The 23,544-nt window shown below is 51.0% G+C and overlaps 2 protein-coding genes across 2 annotated transcripts; one reads left to right on the top strand and one right to left on the bottom strand.

Moving 5' to 3' along the window:
- Positions 1-718: 718 nt before the first annotated feature.
- On the top strand, positions 719-21,757 carry LOC128727679 (opioid-binding protein/cell adhesion molecule). The gene is made up of 10 exons (XM_053821619.1): positions 719-752; positions 1,133-1,279; positions 2,591-2,791; positions 3,233-3,354; positions 3,989-4,136; positions 10,442-10,539; positions 13,072-13,193; positions 16,035-16,215; positions 17,923-18,093; positions 21,204-21,757. Exons 1-10 carry the CDS (start codon positions 719-721, stop codon positions 21,378-21,380), a joined length of 1,401 nt encoding a protein of 466 aa, XP_053677594.1. The 3' UTR covers positions 21,381-21,757.
- On the bottom strand, positions 4,280-6,606 carry LOC128721789 (proton-coupled amino acid transporter-like protein pathetic). Its single transcript, XM_053815582.1, has 7 exons — positions 6,548-6,606; positions 6,033-6,092; positions 5,776-5,926; positions 5,589-5,710; positions 5,200-5,517; positions 4,857-5,069; positions 4,280-4,722 (listed from the first exon to the last, which is right to left on the bottom strand). The coding sequence occupies exons 1-7, from the start codon at positions 6,604-6,606 to the stop codon at positions 4,311-4,313; spliced, it is 1,335 nt and encodes a 444-aa protein (XP_053671557.1). The 3' UTR covers positions 4,280-4,310.
- Positions 21,758-23,544: the final 1,787 nt, after the last annotated feature.

Genomic DNA, 23,544 nt, shown 5'->3' with positions numbered 1-23,544 from the left:
ACCGTTGTAGGGCACTGCATTTATGGGACCTCGGGGGCGCCAATCCACCCACCTGGAGGTAACACCTTTCTGACACCAGCGGGGCCCTGAAGCGCCACACGGCATTGCATGAGTGCATGGTGCATTGTTTGGGCCCCTTCGGCCATGGGGGGAAAATCGTGCAAAAGTTTTATTAAACAACCTGAAGGGTGCACGTGAAATGCAATTATAAAAAGTGTCATTTTCGTAACGCGCCAACGGATGGATGGAACGGGAGAGCCGGGTTCTGCGGGCACCGGTTGAATGAGGGCATGATTTGTGGAACATGCTTCCCGTTTTTTTTGTCTGTGAACAAATGCGAAAGGGTGTTGTTGTTTGAAGGGGCCACGAGGGTTAGAAATTAGATTGCCAGTTCCGCTCCAATCAGTATCCGTCAAATCAATTTTGGTTGTGCCGTTGAATGATTGAATGATTTGCAAAGTATTGCTGAACTTTTCGTTCTTATCATGAAAGTGAGAAAAAAAATGCCTTCATTTCGAAGAATCATACTCGTGTTGTTTATTAAATATTTAAACAGAATAAAAGCAATTCGATCCTTTCATCATTCCCATAAATTTCGAACTCGATTCTGCTCAATATTTGCTGTTACCAGAATATAGGAATAATGCCTTTTGCTTGTTAAAAAAAGGTGTATAATTATCGGGTACATGGTAAAATAATCGCCCTTCATATCCTGAAAATGACGCAAGAACGTTCACATAATTTGCATCGCAGTAACCGAACACGTTACTTAGCAACAACCGAACATGGTGTGTACTCAGAATAAACAGGTGGCTTTGCTTGCTATTTACTGAGTAAATATTGAGCTACGCTGCTTTATATAAAAATGATTTCGGATAGCGTGAAAAACTGATTCATATTGCTTTTCATGCTTTTAAGTATTTCTCTCACCGTCATCGCAACATCATGAGATTGCATTTACCGCTCACCTTCCATTTGCTAACCACGTTTCCTTCACCCGTATGCGTTCTCTTTGTCGTTTTCGGTGCTGAACGAAAAAAAAACAACACACACACACACGGGCGCGGACGTGCGCACATACAACAATGCTGTGCCACCGCGGTGGCTGGATTCCCCACCGGACCGATAATAGGATTAAGCCACAGCTTCCCGGAGCCATTTATTTCAACAATTGATACTGACGCACCAACCGTCGCACCGAAATTTATGACTCGAGGGCATCTCTACAAGGCTATCATCGGCGACTCGATCGAGCTGCCCTGCAAAGTAAAGGATCTGGGTAAGTATTGTGTATTGCCGTGGTGCCGTGCTGTAAGCCACCGTCCGAGCAAGCCCAGCGTGGTCCGGAATATGCACAAGTGCACCAGGGCACGCTGCTGCTCCTGCTGCTCCAATGGCGGCACGAACCGCAGAGTCTGTTTATCAGAGAACCGGTCGTTTTGGTCGTTTCAAACGGTGCGCACGGACGGGCGAGCGTGAAGTGTGGGCCCCGCCGGGGACAAGCACAGGCGCTAGCATCCGACCGGGTGGGCTGGATCTTGCCTGCATCTTGTGCCGGTTCTGGCTCCCTCTATCGAGATATGCAAACGAGCCAACCACCGGCAAAAGGACGTGCGCTTTTGGCTGGTCTTATTTTAACCCTTCGTTTCGTTGACCGGTAACGGTCGCAGCGAAGATGCGTTATCTGTCCGCTCTGGATGCACGATGCACGGAAGCGGAAGTAAATGTAAGAAAAAATACCTTCTCCACACACCCACGAAAACGACGGTTAAGTTTTGTGGAGAGTTTTCATTAGCCACACCTTGGTAAAGGAAGGGTTGTTTGCTATTAGTATCAAATTTATATTCAAACAGTGCGTTTTCCCGTTTCCGGTTCAACGGCACATCCACAGGCTGCCAGCAAGCTCGCTAGCCATTCAAGGGTAAACGACAAGACCGTTCCGGACGGTTCCGATCCATCAACCGACTAGCCCTGCTTACGGAAGGGCCGCGTTGCGTCGATAAGTGCTCAATAGCAGACGGCACTCAGGCCACTTCCCGGCTGGCCCGGACCGGGCCGTATTTGCATGTGCTTAATATTTGCGCTGTACTTTGTGTTTTTAATAATCTGCCTTCAATTGGCCCGCCCAGCCCGCCCTTTTACCACACCAGGATCGTTCCATGCCACGACACGGTGGCCAGACCTGTTCCGACCTCGCATGCTAATGGTCCTTCGTTTGCTGCCATTTTCGATGGCGCGTTCGAGCCTCGTTGTCATTATTGTTATTATACGCCCCACTTGGCTCCTGGGGCGGTTCCGCCTCCCCGGTACCTTACCGCCGGCCGTACGTGAGCCCATTCCTATTTCGTCATGCATAAAACTGTACTACCGTGGTGGCCTGGCCACGGTTAGGCTCGTTTCCCCCGAGGGCTGCTTTTGGCACGGCGGTTTCAGCAGCAGCAGCAGCAGCAGCAGCATATGGCCAACGACGCAACTAACCGTGACTGCCTGCGCCTGAACGCCACCCGCCCAGCGTGTTGCTCGTTCCGAGAGGCTCACACACACACTCTCTCTCTCTCTCTTTCTTCCGGTCACCTCTATGTTCCTGCAGGCTCCTACGTGCTGCTGTGGCGCCGGGGGACCGCGGTGCTTACGGCGGCTAAATTAATGGTGACACGTGATCCGAGATTCAAGCTGGTCGAGGGCTACAATCTGCAGATAGCGAACGTGAAAATCCAGGACGCCGGTGATTATATTTGTCAGATCGGCGATAACGAAGGCCGGGATCAGGTCCACACACTCGAGATACTCGGTAAGTTACTCGCCCAAGCCGGTGACTCCGCTGGCTTTGGCACTAAAATCGATTAGCGGAAGAAAATCAATCGTGTGTGTGATTGCGCGCGCGCGTGCGTGTGTGCGAGAGTGTTGAGGGCCCTTGGGGTGGGCGCCTCCATCGAAAACAATCCCCCGTCACGGTGCTACGCCATTTTCCAGTATCTCTCCCTTCACGACACGAGAGTCCTATCCCTCAGCATCTGTCAAAGCGTGGTATCGTTGACAGTTGTCCAGCGCACCCATTCCACCAAAAGGCGTGCACGGGCTGCTGTGTGTATGTTTACGTGTCAACCGTGAAAGCGATCCCGTAACGCCTGCTCGTTGTATATCTCATCTAGTTGGCCGCGTTTGACAGTCGAAGCACGCCGATCATCATCCCCCCCCCCTGCAAACACTAATCGAATAATGATATTTCCAGTGCCACCGACTATCCGGGTTGTGCCGCAGAACCGACAAATCACGGCCCGGAAGGGCAGCACCGTGACGTTGGAGTGCAAGGCGTCCGGCAACCCGGTCCCGGCCATCTACTGGCGCAAGAAGGTGAGCTCACAACAATTCACAACAGTTCTAGGGTGCCTTCGTTTCCTGCCACACCGGCGCTGTGGACACGTGTGTTTGACCAGCGGAGGCCTTTTGCAGCACCACTCCTGCCGGTGGACCGCTATCTGTGCGATAATGTGCGAGTGGAAGTCGTCCTGCCTGAGTAAATATTGTGCATTTCAGTTTATTATCGAGATCCGGCCGAAGTAGGGAAGTGGCAGTAAATTATGGTCCGACCGGGTGCGTGGCAACCGGGTTCCGGGAGATGGAGCAGGAGACCATGAAAAACTATCAGACCAACAGAGAGAACCACCGTCTTATCGGCCGGTGACGGTGGGCGTATTGATTCCGAGAAGCGCAACCCATTGTGAGATGGTTCCAGGACGCTCGAGCGATAGCATCGAAGCAGGCGTCGGTTAGAGACAGGCAGGCAAATGAGCCTTCCTCTCGGTCGGTCGGTCGTATCCGTCCGTTTAGGTTGAGCTTTAAGAGGCTAACCGTCTCGAGCAGGCACACTTTAAGTTCTGCAATCGATCTGTTTTCTCTCGTCGGCCACCACAAAACCGACAACCGGACCGTTTTGTGTGTTCCGTTAACCGATGCAATGTTTTTTTTTTCTCAACCTCTCACACAGGATGCGTTCACCGGGGCGTCCACACTGTCGGAAAGCCCCACGCTGGTGCTGGAACGTGTCGATCGGCATCACGCGGGTACTTACGAGTGTTCAGCGGACAACAACGTCCGGGAGCCGGTTCATGTCGACATCGAGGTCACCGTGCTGTGTAAGTAGCTTCATCTCCATCCGCGGAAAGTGGGTGGCGTACGCGCCCCGCTTTACTTTATGACCGCCCATATGTGTGTGTGTGCGTGTATGTGCCCGTCCATGGTCTCCCACCGTTTAATAAACCCACCGTGTTTTACGTCAATCAATCAGCTTGTATTGCATGTGCAATCGTTCACTTGTACAATTCGATGATGTTGTTCGCGCTCGAGATGGTACCGGTGACGAGCAGGAACAACCCGAAGCACCCCAGGGTGGCGTTTTTCACCAACCGCCACCGCAGCCAACCGAAGTCACCCGGCCACCGGTACACGGTGTCAACGATGAGCGGAATCCAGAGCGCTAGGATGGGATTCAGCACCGCCCCGAGCAGTCCCATGAACGTCCCGAGATGGGGGATACCGCAGGCGGCCGCAATATTAAGCGCCAGCATCGACAACCGCAGGGCGCTTTGGGCGAGCCCGGTACGGCCTTTCGGCACCCGGGGCTGCAGCTTCTTCCACGCGATTTCGGTGGGAACGTAAAAAATCAACCCAATGGAGAACAGCACCGCTACGGCGGATAGCACTTGGATGCACGAGACCAGTCTGCAGGGCGTTTTTTTTTCGGGAAGCATCAAACGATATGAAACGAAAACAAAAAAGGACGAAGGACGATAAGACAAGCGATCAAACGCAGGCAATGGTGACGCACGCACGCGTACGCGCCCTCGTGCTCTTACACGTTTTCCGCGGGGAAGTTGAGTATGATGGAACTGGCGACATCATCACCGTACCGGATGTAGCCCACAGCACCGAAGAAGCTGTACAGCACGGCCAGACACACGTAGTTTAGGTTGACGATGCCAGGACACCCGAGGTAATGCTGCGGGTGGCGCATCTGATTTTCGAGCGGGAATATGAGGCACGTCGCGTCCAGTGCGAAGTACACGATGCTGAAATTTGACAATCAAAACCAGACGAGACCGTGAGATTCGGATTCGAGAGAGAGAGAGAGAGATGGTGTAGGTTCGCGATAAACCCGCGAAGAAAGGACGTTTTTGTCTAACGTGCGTGTCAGATTACCCCATGTACGGTGCAACGGTCGTGGCGGTCGGGAAAAGGCGCCGGTTTTCCAGCACGAGCGGCTCCTGAAAGATGAAGATCAGCGAGATGACGATGTTCGCGAGGATGAGCAACCCGGCGATGGCCGAAAACGGCACCAGATACTTGATCTCGCGTATCTGCGTGATGAACAGGACCGGCACGCCAACGAGCAGGATGTACGACCGCTCGCTCCAATCCCACCCGGTGCGGTAGTTGACCACCTCGCGAAGTGTCGTCCCGACGAACACGATGAAAACGACGACCGTCGTCAGCATCAGGTACCAATCGATGATGTTCCTGCAGAGGGGCGAACGGGTGAGTGCCTCCCGGGAGAATGGTGGGACGAATCTACGGCAACACCCACTCACCGTAACGCGGTTCCAAGCGCGCGGACACTGGCCGGTCCACTGGCACATGCTTTCTCCACCGTCTCAGCGAACCCGAGCACCGGGATGCGTTCCTTCTTGCAGATCTTGTACGATGTGTTGACCTGCGGAAAATCGGGAGTTGAGTATGCTGCCGTTTGGACCGTGCATCGTGCGTGTGCCTACCCACCAAAATGTGTGCGCTGTGTGAGCAGAGCATCGCGAAGAAGAACGACCCGAGAACGCCGAATACGAGACCACCGTGCTTGAACGCGTACGGTACGGACAGGATGCCAATGCCAAGGGCCGACTTCATGACGTGCACGAACGTGCCCAACGTGCTGCCGAGAGAACGGAGGAAAGAGTGAAGGACTTCGATCGCGTTAAGGACTCGAAGGCGCGTGTTTTGTGCCACCAATTGGCGCCGCCAGTGACGCTGTTACTTACGACGTTGGATTTGCCACATCCCGGTGCCGGTAGGGGTCGTAATGGCTTGGTGCGATTTGGCTGTGAATGGCACGAAAGGGAGAACGGTTGCGATAAGGCGAAAGGACGAATCTACGGTGGAAATTTGCGCCACTCTTGAAAAGGCAAATGAGATGGCGCGTGCTTTAGGTCAGCGTGTCTTTTCCCGCGGGACCACCCGATGCGGATTGCCACTGCACCAGATGCAGCGAGAACTCGTCTTAAGAACATTAAAGTAATACGGCACGAATGCAACAAACTACCAGACAGACAGCCAGGCGTCTTTAAAAGCAAGGCCAGTTCGCAGAATTCATTCGATCATACACAGCAGCCACTTTGCGTGTACTTTGTAACCGCTCGCGAAGCGGATTAACCTCGAGAAGCGTTGAAAGGATTTCCCCGTCCCCATCAAGGGGCGTGTAGCCGGAATCGTTCGTAATCACATTACAAACCCACCGCCCCCATAGCCGTTCACGGAAGCACCAAATCCCGGTTACCTTTCGTCTGATTTCACTGGCAGCAACTCGACACCCTCTGGTGGGGGGTTTTTCTCCATATCCACGACCGGTCCATGCCCGTTTCGTGCCATTCACCGCACCACCGATAGATCGCAGGGGGTTTTTTTTTAATTTAAATTTTTGCTCACTGAATCGCGGAACTGAAGCAATCGACACTTTGCGGAGAAGAACCGTTCACACGCCGTTCGGAAACTGGGAAGAACCACCAGAGAATGGTCAAACACGTCGCCCCCCAACCGATGGACAATCAGATTTAGTTCAATTGGTGTTGTTCGCACACTCACGCGCCACCACGGAGGGCGTCGTGTGTCACCCTTTTCGGGCGCCTGGAGGACTAATTGATTTGACGCACTCCGGTGTCGGAATGTCGCATCAAACAACGGACAACACCGCTTCGCGTGGCGCTTTCGTCACGCATCTAATTGTCAGCGTGTGACGCGCGTTTATGCGGCCGTGAAGCGGTGTCCTCTTGACGGATGGATGGATGGCTAACGTTGGGCTGGTGTTGCTGCTGCTGCTGCTGCTGCTGCTGCTGCTGCTGCTGCTGCTGCTGCTATCCGACTTGCCAGCCGTTCCGTGACTGACCGGGCACCCTGGGACGACGAGGCCGTGCCCAGGCTAGACGATGCCGATTCTCCGATGACAGATTGGCACACTCACTTGGAGATGGAACCGCGAACAGGTTTCACAGCCACGGTGTGCTTTCGTGAGCGAATCCAAACAATACGCAAAAAAAAAGCTTAAGGGCGAATGGACGAGGTGGTGGGTCTCCTATGCGTGCGCGCCCGTTTTTGTCTTATGCAATGAAAACAATAACATTCATCATGCAGCGAGCGATCTTTCCGAGCCGTTGCCGCTGGCCAGAGGCATCAGCAACTAGGCAACCGACATTGCGGAATTTAAAATCACTTCCACTTGTTTTTTCGCGCCGGCGGTCCACATGGTGCGAACACGCGAAAGCTGGCAATTAACCGCGCACTGTGGGATGATGGGACACGGGGGCCAGTTTTTGGGGCCAAGGTTTTCGCAACCCGAAGAGATCGTTACTTTCATTACCACGCGTAATTACTGGCGCGCGCGCGCGTACTGCTCTCGAGAGCGGCCAGTTAACTGCGGTTGGCGATGAATTAAAGATGGAGCGGCCAAGAATGTTGTGTGGCACCATCACAAGGTGGGCAATCGATGGCCGTTTCGGTGCTGGCAGATAGGCGCGTTCATATCTCTCGGGAGCCGTCGGACCGACACGGGGACTGGCTCGCATTATGGAACGCCGCATTTAAAGGGCCGCGGTGTTGACAAGGTGCCGGCATGTTCGAGGGCAGGTTGTTGTTATCGGCGAGCCGATTCCATCGTATCGGGGAATGTGGCGCTCATTATGCTGTTGGATTGCGTGCGTGAACAAAAAAATAGAAACACTGATAAGTTGGCGGTTTGCTGTCCGGGAAAAAGGGTCGTGCAATCGTTTTGTGAATCGATCGATTGGTTCAACAATAATTGTTGGCATCAACAGGCGTAGGGTTATGCTTTATTTTCCGAGCGTGAACGCGATCACACTGCATTTAGGGAGGTACACGTATGCTCGAAAGCTCACAGATGTATGCTTTGATGTTTATGCTTTGCTAATTGTTAATATGTTTATGGTTTGCTACAAAATTACATTCGCGCGGTGAAGTTTAGTTATACGCTTTTAAGTTTATTTTAAGTAGTATTGCGCAGTAAATACAAACGATTTATATGTTTTCTTTTGTGTTATTAAACTACGAACAAATAAACAACAATAGTTTTTGTTTTTTTTTTCATTCAAACACACTCGTTTTTATTTCTCATTTATTTATAAGAAGATTAAACAAACAAAAACACCACCCGATCGCGTTTTCACCTCCGTTGCCACGTGCTGTGGTGAGTTCGCCAGTGGTGAATTCGCGACGAACGAGCCACCCTGTATCTCAAATTTGGACCCAAATTTGCACCTAGCAAAATGCGCAAGTAACAGGAGCGCATGCATCCTAGGAGGCTGTCGCCTGGTCGATCGTGCGAGCGGTCCCATCACCGGCGCGGTAGAGCGAGACGTACGATCACTACTACACCCACGCTCGTAGCTCCGCCCACCAGCGGTACTCAACCCCCGGGACTCAGTCAGCGGTACTCAACCGCCTAGCACCGGTACCAGCCGGGTGTAACCTCCTTCAGTCATGCGACCCTATTAAAAATCGGCACTTTTTGGCTCGACTCGGACGACGCCGCGCGGACGGTTTTTATGCGTTTTCGGGAAGCGTTGCGTCGACGCGCTATCGGCGTTCAAATCGCCCGTTGCGCATGTTTCTCATATCGTTCGACGCGGAATTAAATAAGTAGACCAGATTTGTGTTTGATAAGTTTGTGAATTTATTTTGCAAATAAAAAAAAGCTGTAGATATGCCGGTACAACATCGTTTCTATAATTTTATTTCCGTGCGCTCGCGCGCTTACCGGAATCATTATTCGAGCTGCGCAGCAAACACACACGGCATATTCCACGGCAAATTGCAATCATCGTCGTTCGTGGAAATGGTCGCAATGATAAATTTCCCATATTGTTCGCTCCCGGTAACCGGGTGCTCGTGTGCTCGATTGAATGCGCCACCCGCCCGGGAAAAAAAGGAAAAAGGCTCCACGCGATTTGTTCGCAAGACACAACCGGAACCGACCGGAAGTGGGACTGGCGGATTTTACGGGGAAAAAAAGCCACCCCCCCAAGCCAACCATGCCAATAATATTTGACTCGCTGTCTCGTGTTTGTGTGAGCGCTTGCCAGGGAAAACGAGGGACATCGAATCGAGGAAATCGGTGTGCCCGTGGGCGAGCTGTTTACCTTCATTCAAATTCGCCAATGCATTCGCCGCATTCCTCAATTTGTTGCATACAATTTTCCGAATGCCCCCTTGCGATGCGATTGCAGAAAGACCTCACCCGAAACGCGTCGTACCCGGGGTGGAGCCCGCTAACGAACGTCGTTCCGCCTCCCGAAAATCTTGCTACGTGCTGCCACAAGCGGGTTGGGGTGCGCTCCGAAAAGAAAATGGAGCTGGGAATGCAATAGAAAAGAATAGGGAAAACCTCCACCCCATCGCTGGCCCGTGGGTAACGAGCCCGATCGTTACCGGGCGCTTCAGGCGCGGAAAATCGCACGGATGTTTAAAGGCGGAAGAATGGGATCACGAAAATTGCATAAACACTTAGCTGCATGTTTTTTCTTTTTTTGGGTGGGTTTTAGATCTCACGTTCCCCCACCTCCCCGCCAGAAACGGAGTGAAAAGCTTCCTATTTGGAGGGCGAGTGTTTTTCTTTCGTGCTTTCTTTCATTTCGTTTTCGTTCACCCTTCTTTTTTATTATTATTGTTTACCGTGGGGAGGCGGGAATAAATATGCATTCATGCCCAAGTGCTCGAGTGGCAGCGTTCTTCGGTTTTGGGTAGGGTTTTTCCACACCCCCCCCCCCCCTCCAACAGGCGGGAAAACCACCCCTCGTTCGACGAACGCTAATGGTGGTGCGCTTTATGGGGAAGGTTTGTTTGAATGTTTGAATGCCGAACGATCGGTGGAACGAAGGTGGAAAAGCCTCAATAACTCCAGCAGCAGCAGCAGCAGCAGTAGCTTCTCGATTCCCGACCGTGTGCACCTGATACGGGGCTGATTGCATCTTCCAAACAACCACCCTCTGCCAAAAATTCCACCTAATTGATGCGCTCTCTCTCTCTCTGTCCGCAGGGAGCTGTTGTGTGTAATTGAATCGCTATCGGTAGCGCCTTTTTTCACCCGTTTTTACGTGTTTTTTTTTTCACTTGCCAATTTTTCTCACCCCTCTCTCCGTCTCTTCTCCACCACCACCCACAGCACCACCCGACATTACGGTCGAGAAGACGTGGGTTCACGCCAGCGAAGGCTTCGACATCGATCTCGTGTGCATCGTGCACGGTGACGTCAACTCCGAGGTAAGAGTGTGTGCACTCATTAAAACTTTACACCTTTACAGCAAACCACCCCCGGTCCCCCGGAATTTTGTTGCCCACTAATTGTGCGCGCTTTTCGGACGCGTTTCTGTGCCCGCCAAGCGACACGAGGGAAAACTTTCTCCCGGGCCTGTGCACGCGAACCCAGCGATGCGTTTTGTGCCATCAAGTCAAAATACCCCGGAACGCCGGAACGGTTCGGCTGCGTCGCATCGGCAAATCAACCTCGCTGACGGGAGAAGTTTTGCTTGCTGGCAAGGCAAGGCAAGAGCCAGATCACGTTACGGCCGTTTAAAACCCATCCAACTCTCCCGGAAAAGCACACGCTATTTGTGCAACAATTTTGTCCCGTCGTCGATCGGTCCGTTCCGTTCAAGACAAGTCTGTTTCACCGGAGAAAACCCCCCGCCCCCTTGGGTGGTGCATTTCGGGGTGTTTTCTCAAGGGAAGGGTAGGACAACTTTCCCAAACCCCACCACCAGAAAGGCGTCTCGTCGTATCGCGTCGTCTTCAAACTTTGCGCTTCTCCGCTGCGATGTAAATCAACGTCGAAAGTTGGGCCGTCCCCAAAACGCACCGAAAAGTGGAATGCTAACGATTTATTTGCACTGTAACGGAAACGTTAATTGTGCACGAGTTTTCGCGCCAAACGGCAAGTGGGGGGGGGGGTGGTACTACCCTTTTTGGGAAAGTTTGATGCCCGTTAAAACGGGTGCTGCAATGGAGTGCTGGATTTTTCCAACCAACTCTGTGCCGTGTTTCCACTGCACACACACAAAATAAGATCAACTTTCAAGCGCTTTTCTCAACCAACGTAATGGGCGATCACAGGCAAAGAAATGGGTAGAAAAGAAATTCCACCCCCCGCGCCAATTCGTGGCGCAAATTTAAATACGCCCGCAATTGGGAATTGAATTCACAAACGAGCCTTCGCTCGCGCCCCGAAATGAGCGCAATTTCTCAATTATAAAGCAATTCAGAGGGGGGAAGGAAAAGCGAACGAAATGGAATTTTCTTACGCCATTCAAATGGCACCCCTGCCGGGTGGCCTTATCTAGATAATTACTAGTTATATCTGAAACCATCACCACACCACACCCAACCCCGCTAGTGGGTTCATTTCCCGCGCAATAACTTAATTCTTCGTTAGTTTCCTCGCAGCTACGCAAAACGGGTTCCAAAATCGATTCACGCAAGCACGCGAGCGCTAATAAAGGACGAAAGGGGGTAAAGTTGGAAAAAAAATGACTCCTTTCGTGAAGGCTGACTCTCTCTCTCTTGGGGGTAAAAAAAAAGGAAAAAGCACCCACAAAAAAAGAAAAACGCCCAGAAAATGTGCTCTTCAAAATAGATCAGTCTTCCTTCGAGCCAACGGTGTGGCGACGGGTTTCGTTTTTAATTGTCTTTTAATCCGAGCGCTTTGGGGAAGGAAACAAGGACGAAAAGGACACTAAAGCAGTTTGGGTGGAGCACTCCCTTTCGAACCACAAAACTAGCTTCAACGCACATGACGACAGGTTTCCTCGTGGGTGGTGGAAAACCAGCTGCCTTTTGCTCGGGGTGCATCTGTGCGCGAGTGCACTAAGAAATCCCGGCGTCTGGAATGCAGTTTCAATGGGAGTAGAGAGAGCAAAAAAAAACAGGACGACCACTCTGCTAGTTGGTGCGCGCGCGTGTTAGATAGTATTAGGTTCGTTTTAAAATAATGCGCCGTGTTGAAACAATGGTCCGCTCGGTGGGAAAAGCTTGATGAAAAGCTATCGGGGACAAAAAAAAACAAGAGCGAGAGAGAGAGAGAGAGAGAGCGAGATATTGAAGTGAAAGGCAACAAAAGCACGAATAGGTGCAGTGTGAAAACTCAAGCAGCGAAAAAAAAAATCCCTTATCCCCACGGCGCACGGATCAAAACGAGCTCTTGAAAGTCCGGAAGTCTCCCGGCTGCAGGAAATACCTCGGCATCCCAAGCGTCCGGGAAGGGAGCCGTATTAGTTGTGAAACTTTCATAGATTAATTAAAACTTTAGCGTGGTAGTTCCTTTTTCCTTTCTCTCTCTCTCTCGGCTTTTTTTTTGTGTGGAGTCTCTCACCAGCACGGAATGGATCCGACCGCACTCGGCATTATGATGACAATGTCCCCACACCAGTGCCTTATTCCGGGACCGCGATAAGGAATAGACAGTAGAGGAGATAATTTCTCGCCGTCTCTCTCCCACCCACTCATCCGCTACTCGCTTCATCACAAAATTTAAAATTAAAAGTGAAAAACGGCACCCAAGTAGCGCGAACGGAATTAATAACCAGTAATGAATACGTTATCCCCACCACGGGCAACGGTCCTGAGGATCCAAGTCGACCGCGCGTGCTTTCCCCGTTGCCAAGGGGAAACCTACGTCAATGTGCCTGCTATGATGGATGGCTTTTTCCCACCGCTTCGGGGCGCTTATTCCGATACGATTTATATACCCATTTACCCATATGTGTTCTGATCTCCTGAATTCATTCGCTTTTCCACCAGATGCTCTGGTACCAGAACTCGTTCCTGCTCGACCCAACGGACCGCCGGTCGATGTACTCCCGCGGTGACAAGTACACGCTCAACATCCGCAACTTCCAGCAGTCGGATTTCGGAAACTACAGGTAAGTAGAGTTTACTGTTTTTGGCCAATTTGATTTCCACTCCGCAAGCGTAATGTGCCATAACTTATGCTGCCGACGATTATGCCGCTGGAAATGCGAAACTCCTGGGGGGGTCTCGTGTGGAGCAGCCCAACCGTGAAAAGCCGTGAAACAATTAACCGAATGACTTCATCTTTCATCTGCTACCACCGTGCTCGATAAGACATCAAACGCAAACGCGTGGCGGTCGGTTTTTGGGGGAAAGTTTTTGGGGCCAAGCGCGCGCGCGCCCGGGAGTTGCCTTCTGGAACCGGTTTTCCCCTTGCTTGAGTCGGGCTTTTCACATCCACCCACGCAACCAGAGATGGACTAATTTTCCAACCCCCCCACACACCCACACGCAAACAGCACCCCAGAACCGCAACCGACGTTTCGGGCCGGTGGATCAAGCCATCCTTCTTCCTTCGGTCAAATAATCAAAGTTTTAAGCTTTTATGTCCTCCGACGCGTACTCTCTCTCTCTCGTTCAATCTCCTTCCACAAAACCACCGGCCGTAAATGACTTTTCGACCCGCGTCAGGCCGTACGCTCATCTCACGGGGGGCCGGCCCGTTTAAAAATTCAAATCTAAATCATTTTAATCATCATCCCTCAACGGGCCGGGCCGGGTGGGGCGAAAACCACCCCTACCGGCTCTTTACTGCGGCCCAGCATTCAGAGGGTTTTAGCTTGCGGCGTCCGGTTGATGGTGTGTGCCTGTTTTCTTTTTGCAACTTGAACCATTTTCCGCACACTTGCACCGGGGGGTCGAGTTTTGCCGCCATCGTCGCTGCCGCCGGTGGAAGAGATGGATGATTTTCCGGATTCGGGGGAGCGGTAGAAGTTTTCCCGCTGGCAAGCTTTCCATCCATCCTGTCTGTCTGTCCGTCATTTGTCCCGGGAGTTGTTGGAGCGCGCCGGCTCGCCCACCGAAGACCCTGAAAAGATGTACGATTATTTTAATCAGACTGAAATGGCTTTCATGTGGTGCAAATGGGTGCGCCTTTCTGCTCCCGAAAACAGGGGGAGGGTTTTGCAAATGGACATAAATATCCTTCCCGGGGTTGCTGCTGCTCTTAACGTAACGAATTCGCTTAACCTAAGAGGCGTGTATCGGTGCTGCCGAGATTGGTGGACGCGCTTGGGGCACGTTTTATGGGAACCGATTACATTATTTCATTTTCAAGCTGCCACACCAGCGAGCCTGCTGCAAAAAGGCACACCTATTCTTTATTTTTTTCTCACTCGTTTTTGGGTATCCTTTTTTTTCTTCTCCCAACTCCATCGACCCACGAAGAAGTCGTGCATGCCCCTGTGCGCGTGTTTTCTCGATCGGAAATCGCCACACGCACCACACGTACGCCGGTGAAGGCGCCCATCCCTGCTCCTTGTTGTGCGATCAATGCTAAGCCATCCGGTACATTAACAAACAATTTTCCCAAACCCGCCTTTCCCAAAAAAAGCCCTCTCCCCGGCTACCCAAATGGGGGGGGGGACCTTATCGACAGGACACTAAGCCTGCCAGAAAATGAAAACCCAATTTCCGTGCGCGTACGCCTGACCTCCGGAGTGGCCGTTTTTGTCGGGAAATGAGAGAGAGAGAGAGCAAGAGATCCTCTCGGGGGTCCTGGGATCGTTTCGACTGCTCGATGAAGACGCGTGTTCGTCTTTCGAAAGCCGAAACTAATTTCCTAGCCACCCCGTGTGTTGGACCGCCTGTTCGTGACGTTCCACTTCCCTCCTGTATGTGTGAGTGAAAATGGTCCACTGTGGGTTGAAGGGTCGAGGGATGTGAAATGTTGCACCCCGTGCCAAGGTGACGCGAGAGCAAACCCCTAATTGGAACCGGAGCGAAAGAACTGCCAAAGCAATTGGGTATCACGTCGGGGGGGTGGGCTCTCTTATAATAGGATTAATTAGGTCCCGCAAAATTGGTTTCGTGACAAATTCATACTTCATGCTGCTTCTGCTGCTGCTGCTGCTGCTATTCGGTCGGCTCTCTGTCGAAGCTGAGTTCGAAAGGATTATCGACTCCGAAGCGAGTGTTCCCGGGGATGGAGTACCGTATCGTACCACCGAAAACGACGCAAACGGCGCAACTCATCCCGAAAGCGATGAAAATTTGATTTATCTGTTTCCGTCCACACGCGCGAGCTCGTGCCCGCCGCGTGGCTGTGTAGCACTGAACGGCAGGGTTATAAACGAGAAGCGTTTTTTTTTTATTTGCCGTTTTTAGTAGCATTTTTTAGCAGCGCTTTTTCGTCCTACCACCCGTGGGTGGTGCGGAAAATTGTGCCTCCCAAAGAGACACGACAAAAATGCGAACGAATTTGCGTACGGTCGTTAACGGAGGAGGAAGAAAAAAGTTTTTCTCAAGAAAATGGCCATGACACCGGAATGGGGTGGTGAAATCGATGCGACTGAGGGTGGGGTGTGTGTGTGTGCACGTGCCACCCAAATCCCTTACCCACGAGGGTGGATGAGCCGTACGGAGTTATACACCCCACGACAGACAGTTACACACCCAAGCCAGGGCTGCTCGTAGATAATAAATCTCGTCTTAATTTTATGATTTACGGGCACGAAAATTGCAGGAAGTCTTTCCACCGCACCCGTCTTTTTCGTCCTTGCAGTCCGATCCGCCCTTCCGAAAGGGTGCCATTCCCCGTTTTGGCTTGTGTTAATGACGCTTTCGGGCTTTTGAGGGATGGCGACGGCTCGCGTCGTTTCTTAAAGACCCCCTTTTTTCGACGAGCCGTACCGAAAAGTTTCACGCCCACTCGCTGCAATGATCGTTTCCCTTTCTGCTTTCCAACCCGCTAGCTGCGTCGCGGATAACGCGCTCGGTCGCACGAAGAAGTACATCGAGGTGTCAGGGCGACCAGGACCGGCTGCGTTCCAGTCGCCGGCTTACAGCAACTATCTGGACCGGTACAATCTCACCTACACGGTCGAGTCCATTCCGCCGCTCGACGAGATCAAGCTGCTGTACCGGAAGCTGATGGTAAGTCACCCTTCTCGCTTTCCACGCCGGGTGGTTCCGGTGCTTTCCTCATCCTGTTCCTTCCGGTAAAGAAGTCAGGCGTGCGTTTTGGTTTGATTTCGAACGATGGACGACGAAAAGACGTCAACGTTAATGGAGCGAATTTATGCGATGGAATGTCTTTTTTTTTGCTGCAATGGTGCAAGCCAGCTTTAGGAAATGCTTTAATGGAGGGTTCATATTTTTCGCTCCTCTCTGAGTGTGATCTATAGAAATCGTTGTTTGTAGTTCATTTTGAACGCTTTCTAAAATCTGTTTCAAGCATCAAAACCAAAGTCAAGAGCCAAGAGAAGTTTTGCTTGAAAAATCATAAAAAGAGTGTATAATTCTCTGATTGCATTTTCGTAAACTTCGTGTCCCACTATTAAGAGAGACCATATACTTTTCACGCCATATCAGCAAGAGAAAGAAGAGCGACTTAAATTGATGCTTTACAAATTACCAATTGAAGCTTAAATTGACGTTTCGATGAGACTCGAAATGCGCGCTCGCATCCCTCGTGAAAAGGATGCGCGCCTCTCACTAGCAAACGATACGGAGCCAGTCACCTTCCATTTTCAAGCATTAAATTCCATTTTTCCACCCGTAATCCTTTTCAATGCACCATCTGAATTGCTGAAAAGGAAAAGCGCACAGTACAATGGAGACGCCCGGTGCAGTTTTGCACCCTCAAATCGGCTTACTTGATTGATTTTTCCGCCCAACACACGACAAAGCGGACAGCCTTCCGTTGCACCACAAAGTGGTGGTACAATTGTGCTTTAATTTTTAACGAGCTCCATTAGCGGGCGTATCACCACGGGCGGGAGAAAAACTGAATGTTACTGGATGCTGTAACCGTCATTCACTTGTCACAGGCCGCTCTGCTCACACCGAGAGCAACTGACGTAAAGTGCCGTATGCCACAGCCTGCTGAGATTAACTGTCAAAAAAAGGGTGGCGTTTCTTCAACAAAATGGACGACCGTGCAGGACAATGGCGAGAATAATTGTTGTAAAAATGTAATTGAATTTGCTGGCACACAAAATAAAACCAAGACAATGGTGACGATTTTAAGCCGCAAGAATAAATCCTCGTCCCAGAGTGCTTATTTAGCGTGCGGCGCGCGTTGATCATAAATATTAACTTATCTGGGGCTATCTTGCGCCCACCTGCCCACCAGCATATTATGTCCAGCGTTATGCTGACCTAACGAACCGGTCCTTCCTCCACCTCCCTCCTCTTCTCCAACACCACCCACCCACCGGTGGGGGGAAAACACACACAAAAAAAAGCGCATGAAAATTAATTTCCCTGCTTCCATTATCACATCTTGCTGGCCCGTCCACCGGCCGTATTTTTTTTCTCTCTCTTCTCTCTCTCTCTCATTCCCATTTGGCGCTTTCAATTTTCACTCCATCTCGCGCCACGGCCGCCGCACACTCGCAATCATTTATCACTCGCTCGTCATACACCCGCGCGCGTGGACAATGTGCCGGGACCGGGACTCATCAACGCAAATCTCGGAAAACACGCCCGGCAAACCGCAACGATGATGACGATGATGATGGTGTGATGCGTACGTGGGTGGGTGTTACTGCACGCGCACAAACAATGCACGTACAACACCGAAAACCGACCGACGGTCCGCAAACACTGCAAAAACCGACCGCCGCCGATGAACTGCAGATGAACGAAACGTATCAGCATCCGGGCAGCTGGGAGGACACCATTTTAGTGCCAACATTAACCAGATCCGATCCTACCCATTTTATTATGTCGCATGTGATAAGGGGCCTCTCGCCGAACTCCGTCTACGAGGTAATGATTCAGGCGCGGAACGTGCACGGCTGGAATGAGGTAAGTGTTTCCGGTTGTCGTTGTTGTTGTTGTTTCTTTTCTTCCCCTTTTGCTGCTGTTGGCAATGCAAAACGCTCCAGCCACTATATGGGACTTCCTGTCACCGGTTGTTGGCGTTTTTCTTTCCCTCTCTCTCTTTTTTTCTCCGTTGCCGTTGTTGCACAGCCTTGGGAAAATCCACCGTCGTTCCGGCATTTACGACGATGCCTTGAAAGCCGCTCTGTCGCCGGTCTTCCGGTTTCCTTTTTTTTGAATGAATTGTTTCATTACACGGTTCCATCTCGAGCGAGAGCAGCCGAGGATCGGGCTTCAGAAAAGGAAAATCCCGTCCATTGGGATTCGTCCCGTCCAGGGACAAAAGCGCCCGCCCGGAAACCCGCGTCGACGGGTTGAAGAAAAGCTACCGCAAGGCTTTCTATCACCGGTGTGGCCACGTTCATTTCCATCACCGTGTGTGTGTGTGTGTGTGCGTACATTTGTTTGTAGGTTTTTGGAGACTCTTTAGAAGAACTATCCCTTGCTGGGAGAACCCCTTGATGGGGGCAAAAGAAGACCACCAGCAGACGGTTTCCGGTGACATAAATTCGTGCCGGCGGGACACTTTTCTCAACGCTCGTCGCTTCTCAATGGCTTCACGAGCGAGCCTCGCATTAAATAAGCTTCACCGAGGAAAGCGGATTGGGGACCCACACTCATCCCGTTTGATGCATTTTGGCAAATTAGTTTGACCATCAAATCAGTCACTTTCGCCGGCGGTTCGGTTTGCGGTACACATATATTACGCGCTCGCCTTTCGGACGCTGCAATCATGAAAAGTCAGCAGCTAATTCTCACCCCCGGGAGGTATAAATTACGCAGCCAAGCGTTGGTGGATGAGCTTGCAGGAATTCATCCCCCTTCCAAGACCACTCGTGTGAATGTGTGTGAAAGAGTTTAGCTGGCCGTTTTTATTTGTTTATTTATTTTTGGCCAGATTTGTGCGCACCATGATTTACGGGGGCATGATTTTCACATTCACACTCTCGCTGCTCTCTGTTGTGACGGGCGATAAATCTTGCCCTTTTCGCGATCCCTATTTTATTGTCCCTCCGTCCCCCCCCCCCCCCCAGTGGTCACTACTTGTTTGGAAAAGGACGAACACTCGCTGCTGACCGCAACAGGTGGATTAGTGCCCTGCGAAAGCCGCACGCAAGAAATGGATGACCTACACGGTGGGGTGTATTTTTTACCGGGTGAAGCGAGATCATATTAAAATTCATCAAAATTATCCAAACTAATTGGAAATTATTGCCAGCAGATTACGAAACATGGTCGTTTGGATCATGCTGTTTCCTTTTCTTTTCTGCTCGTCCGTTCGTTCGCTTTTGTTGGCTCATTTTTTGATCCATCCACCAAATTCAAAACGGTTCTGTGGACACGGATCCTTGTGCTCCTTGTGCCGAGTAGAGCCGAAAGGAAAACAGCCGCCACAAGAAACCCGAAAGTTAATTCGGTCCGTGCACCCATTGGTTCCGCGGTTGCCTTCCCCGGGCTTATGCCACCCGTAATGCTTATTATCATAATAAACATCCCACCCAGCCCCCATCGCAGCACGCCCTACAGATTGATAGCAAACGAAACCTGGGACGAATGAGAGACGCTGAAAACGAAGACGACACCCGCAGGGTGGTGTGTCAAAGTTCGAAACAGACCGTCGTCCGGCCGAAGCGTCGTCCGTGGGCTTAAGAAGTTAAGAAGCTCGCCAACAAGTTTCCCGAGCATGGAGTTGGTGGAACCATGGCTTGGCAAACGTCCTTTACGTGGAAGTTTCATTAATTTTGTGCTGCGAAGAAAAATTCAAATTCTTGTCCACTTCCGCCATCGGTTCGATGGTGACACCGAGCCGGAATATCAAGCAGCTGGAGAGCAAAGAGAAAAAAAAAACCACCCCTCGGCTAAACACAAACTATACATTTCCGGCTAAAAATATAGCAGCGCCAAAAAGCGACCCGACGCGCAAAATTGGAATTCGAGACGTATAATGAACAGCTCGGATAATGGGGCGCAAAGCACGATGGTTAGTGGGCCAGCGGGTAGTTTTACTTCTTTTTTTTCACCCTCTTCTATTGCTTCTTTTCGATATCCTTTTCGCGTGTGCCTAATGGATTAATGCGTCATGAGCCACCGCGGGTTGGATGATGGATTCAATCACAACGATTGGAAAAGAGCGCCCACCATCACCGCTTTGATCCTTCGCTGGCGCAAGCTTTAAACTAGGACCGTGATACGTTACCCATTACCCGGAATCGTTTTATCGCGTAGCCTGCGGCCCGATTTTCCCATCCACGGAAAATGGACGCCCGCTCGTTTTGGGCCGCTTAGCGAACTAGGCCTCGCAGCAAATGGTGATGATGGCCTCCGCGACCGGGACCGCTCTCCGACAATGGACTTAATTTCGGGTGATCATTAATTTCAACTTGTTCCATCATCACAATAGATTAAATCGTATTGTGTGCACTGCGAAACAACTATTAAACCGATTATCATTAGACCGAGACACCGGCAGGGTGCCCTTCGGTTCGAGATCCTTGCGAGATCCGGGTCGTGGTGGGCCAGCTTCCTTTGGGTTCGGTGGCGCGCTGGGATGGAAATAGTATCCTCTTGAATTAATTATTTCTTGCTCGTCTCGCTCAACCCTGCCGACTGGGCACGAACACAGGGGGGGCTTTTGGGTATTAATCCAAACCCGCACCGACACGCGTTGGGAGCCTTGGGTAGAATGGCTGCTCGAGCGCGAGCGTGAAATATCTATTATAAACGATATGTATATTGGATTGATTAATTCGATTTCGCCCCCGGTCGGTGTGGGCGTGATCCGGTTCGCGCTTAATCGAATCCTTTGGCGCCACACGCTGCCGTCATCGCGAGGTCATCATTTTGTGACTCATTAGTCATTTGATTACGGCCGTAGACGGCTTCAACAAGCGAACACGTCAGCCCGGGAGCCACAGAAGACTGTTATTTCGCTTCTGAGAAAGCCAGACAGGACACTCGTCTTCTGGTGTATTATTCCGTATGTTTAATACCTGTTTGATTGTATGTTATTTCTCTCCTTTTTTTTCACCTCAAAGATCAGTGACATTCATCAGTTCTACACGCGAAACTTCGAGGTAACCCCGAACGAGCTGGAATTCGTGATGAGCTCCACCTCGAACAGTGGCCGTCGTCAACCGTACCCGCCGGTCGTGAACCTGCTCATCTGCCTTACGCTGGCACTCGTAAGTTTGTCCATCATCACGCGCTGTTAAGCTGGCCGGCGATCTGCACCATCAGCAGCAGAAGGAGCAGCAGCAGCACCAGCAATTGCCATCCCAAATTCCAACCGTCACTAAAACCCACTGCACCGATCGTTTCTGCCCGAGGCGCGATTGAAGAAAAAAAAAACAAGGATCGCGATCGGATCGGGTTTTTGTACGATAATTTCCCAACATCGCTGCTGTAGGACGTAAGGTAGTTGAGTACTATATATATCAAATATGCAAGAGAATCGACGCGAACGACCGAGCGGATTGTCCAAGATGAGAAAGGGGATGGTCGCTTGGGAGTTTATCATAAGCAGAAGCAAAAAAAAAAAGAAGAAAAACTAACTCGTGATATAGTCGATAGTGTCGGAAGTGTGTATGTATGTGTGTGTGTGCGTTTAAGAGGGGGAAGTTTTCCACCGACACGTGCGGTTGGTTCATTCCTCTCCGATAAGGGCTGATAAAGGGGGCTTGTGCGCGCGATTAGTATTTAGCGCGTAAGCATTAGTTCCAACTCGACACGAAGTGAAGCGCTGTATACAGCAAATAAGCAACGTGTTTTATGAGCTAGCTCATTAGTACGAGGACTTATCGCGTAGGAAAATGCGGTGATGATAGGATAAAAGAAGCAGCACGAGGGAGAAAGTGGATGAATATACTTATATACTAATGAGCTAGCGTAAATGGGGGTAGTGCAGACCGAAATCAAGTACAGTTCCAGTGAGTATTCAACGTATCCTTAGGAAATGTCTCTGTGTGTGCGTGAGAAAGAGAAGCCACACACGCCGGTATCAAGAACCCCAATTGTCTATTTGACGGAAATAAAGCACAACTCCGAAGTGGAAGAAGATCGACAACCTGCATACCCACGAAGAAGAAGAAGAAGAAGAAGCGAAAATTCATCGCAGGTGACGTTTTAAATCCTTTGCCCGCCATGAGTAGGCCATGAAGCTGGCGCGTAAACAGAATCGATGTTTGCGTAGCTGTATATAGAAAGAGAAAAGGAGAGCGAGAGAGAGAGAGAGAGAAAAAGAAAGAACAACAATCAACTCCAAATCCTTTCATCCACGTTCGGGAGGAAGCATCCCTGGACTGGTTGAAGGAAGTATCGATAGACACTCACACACACACACACCGCCCCCCCCGGGGAAAGGACTCGTGAAAGACGCTGGTCTAGCGCGTGGTCGCACCCAAAGACCATCGCAAACCGAAATCACATCCATTAGTGATCGTCCCATTAGGCGCAAAACCCTAAGCGCACAGGTTGATAAACCCACCCAACCTGAGAAGCGAAGAAGTTCCGTCCGCCACGGGGAAGAAGTTCCGGGTCTCTCGGTTCCTAATGGACTTTGATGGATGGTTCGGCCGTACGGTCGTAGTGACCAAAAACGGTGGCAAGGACACGCCGGGCGGATGGGTGTAGGTAAATTTTTAATTCATCATCACAAATCCCTGTTCCCGGAAGCTTTTATTACCGACGGTGGTGTGGTAACCCTTTTTGCGCACGTGAACAGGACAAAGAGACAGTGGGACAGAGAGAGAGAGAGATCATGCTGCCCGAAGATAGAAGAAGTTAGCCCGGGAAGCCTTTCTCAAAGTTATCAAAGTTCAATACATCTGCCCGAGTGGGCGAACCCGCTGCGGTTAGGTGTGCGGGATCTCCCCGAAGAAAACTCGGGAAACTTCGGGCCCCAAAAACCGGATGATGGATTTTCCCGCCCACCTGCCGTGTGGAAGTTTTCGTTCTGGTCAAAAATAGCACCCCAAGCGGTCTCGGCCGTCGAGGAGTCCGGATGTGGTTCAGGCGTCCTTGTAAAAGGAGGCCCATTGGCAGAGTGTTAATGCCTCGCGCGAAAGCGTTTCGACCGCCAAGGATGTGGCCCCAATAGGCGTGTGGGTGTGTGTGTGTGTGTAGCGGGCGGTTCGTCAAATCTTAAAATCCCATCCACCCGTACGGACGGAACCGGAAACAGCTTCACTGACCGACGGCACCAAACCGGCACCACGGGAGACACAAGTTTTACTTCTCGAGTGAATGATGAATCTTTGATTAAAAACACTAAAGTGCCTTATCTTACGGATAGAGATCGAGAATGTTTCTTCTGCCGCCCGGGGTGCCCGGCTGGCGTGCTACGGCAGGAAGGTGTTTGGGAAAAGGGAAGCAACAAAA

This window comes from Anopheles nili, chromosome 2 (genome assembly GCF_943737925.1).
Source record: "Anopheles nili chromosome 2, idAnoNiliSN_F5_01, whole genome shotgun sequence".
NCBI classification, from domain to species: domain Eukaryota; kingdom Metazoa; phylum Arthropoda; class Insecta; order Diptera; family Culicidae; genus Anopheles; species Anopheles nili.
The sequence above is the reverse complement of the archived record's forward strand: the minus strand, read 5'-3'. Positions and strand labels throughout refer to the sequence as shown.

What these genes read in the sequence shown, in the direction of transcription:
- LOC128721789 (XM_053815582.1), bottom strand. Translation starts at nt 6,606, where the DNA reads ATGGAGAAAAACCCCCCACCAGAGGGTGTCGAGTTGCTGCCAGTGAAA. An exon ending in GATGTGGCAAATCCAACGTC is followed by an intron (nt 5,927 to 6,032) that starts GTAAGTAACAGC and finishes TTCTCTCGGCAG; the next exon opens with CACGTTGGGCACGTTCGTGC. An exon ending in ACCGTTGCACCGTACATGGG is followed by an intron (nt 5,070 to 5,199) that starts GTAATCTGACAC and finishes GTCAAATTTCAG; the next exon opens with CATCGTGTACTTCGCACTGG.
- LOC128727679 (XM_053821619.1), top strand. Translation starts at nt 719, where the DNA reads ATGACGCAAGAACGTTCACATAATTTGCATCGCA. An exon ending in CCACACACTCGAGATACTCG is followed by an intron (nt 2,792 to 3,232) that starts GTAAGTTACTCG and finishes TGATATTTCCAG; the next exon opens with TGCCACCGACTATCCGGGTT. An exon ending in CATCGAGGTCACCGTGCTGT is followed by an intron (nt 4,137 to 10,441) that starts GTAAGTAGCTTC and finishes CACCACCCACAG; the next exon opens with CACCACCCGACATTACGGTC.